General features: G+C 44.1%; 1 protein-coding gene across 1 annotated transcript; it reads left to right on the top strand.

Annotated features, from left to right (window-relative positions):
* On the top strand, window positions 1-378 carry LOC123165024 (probable protein phosphatase 2C 37). Its single transcript, XM_044582654.1, has 2 exons — window positions 1-303; window positions 361-378. Exons 1-2 carry the CDS (start codon window positions 1-3, stop codon window positions 376-378), a joined length of 321 nt encoding a protein of 106 aa, XP_044438589.1.
* Window positions 379-828: the final 450 nt, after the last annotated feature.

The following is an 828-nucleotide window of genomic DNA, read 5'->3' as shown; positions in this document are numbered from 1 at the left end:
ATGTTCACAGGGCATACATTCCTCAATCCTCAAATGACATGTGAGCCTGATATTACCATAACCACAAGGACGGACGACGACGACTGCCTGATCCTCGCAAGCAACGGGTTGTGGGATGTGATCTCAAACCAGAAGGCATGCAACGTCGCTAAGAAGTGCCTGGAAGACAAGAGCAAGTGTGCGAACGCGCCGGTAGGAAAGGAGGAAGAGGTTCGCTGTGTCTGTGCTGCTATCCGCCTATCAAATCTTGCCATCAACGAGCATAGCCTCGATGACATCAGCGTGGTCGTGCTTGATCTGAAGGTGAGGGGTTAGCTAGGTTGATCAGATTAAATTTGATCGTCATCATCTCCTTTGCAGCTTAGACATGACAGGTAGCTTAGCTCTCTGCATTCTTAGCAAAGCAAAAGCTCGGAGATATTTTCTTTGTTCATTGGATTCTTAGTTCCCTAGCTAGTTCTTCTAAAGTTGATTGGTTTTATGTTTGGTGAAAAAAGTCTGCAGCATAACTAGTAATATGGGTGGATGAAACATTGCCATGGATACAAAAAAAGTGAGAATGTGTGAAAACGAAAAGAGATCTATAGATGGACGCATGTATGATTGATAATGTACAAAATATGATGCTCACAATATGTTTGCTGCTTACTGTTCACATTAAATTTCTTGTGGTAGCCTGGTGATTTGCACTGGGAACTATTGTTAGGGTAAGCCACGTGATGGGTGCCATTGCTCTTGCAAATTTGGCGTTTGCATCTGGTTGAAACTCGAGGGATGCAAGGCAGGAAATTGCGAAGCTGCAATTAAAGGCAGCCAAAAGCAACGCTT

This window comes from Triticum aestivum, chromosome 7D (assembly GCF_018294505.1).
Source record: "Triticum aestivum cultivar Chinese Spring chromosome 7D, IWGSC CS RefSeq v2.1, whole genome shotgun sequence".
Lineage (NCBI taxonomy): Eukaryota > Viridiplantae > Streptophyta > Magnoliopsida > Poales > Poaceae > Triticum > Triticum aestivum.
This window is presented reverse-complemented; position numbering and strand designations above follow the sequence as displayed.

What these genes read in the sequence shown, in the direction of transcription:
- LOC123165024 (XM_044582654.1), top strand. Translation starts at nt 1, where the DNA reads ATGTTCACAGGGCATACATTCCTCAATCCTCAAATGACATGTGAGCCT.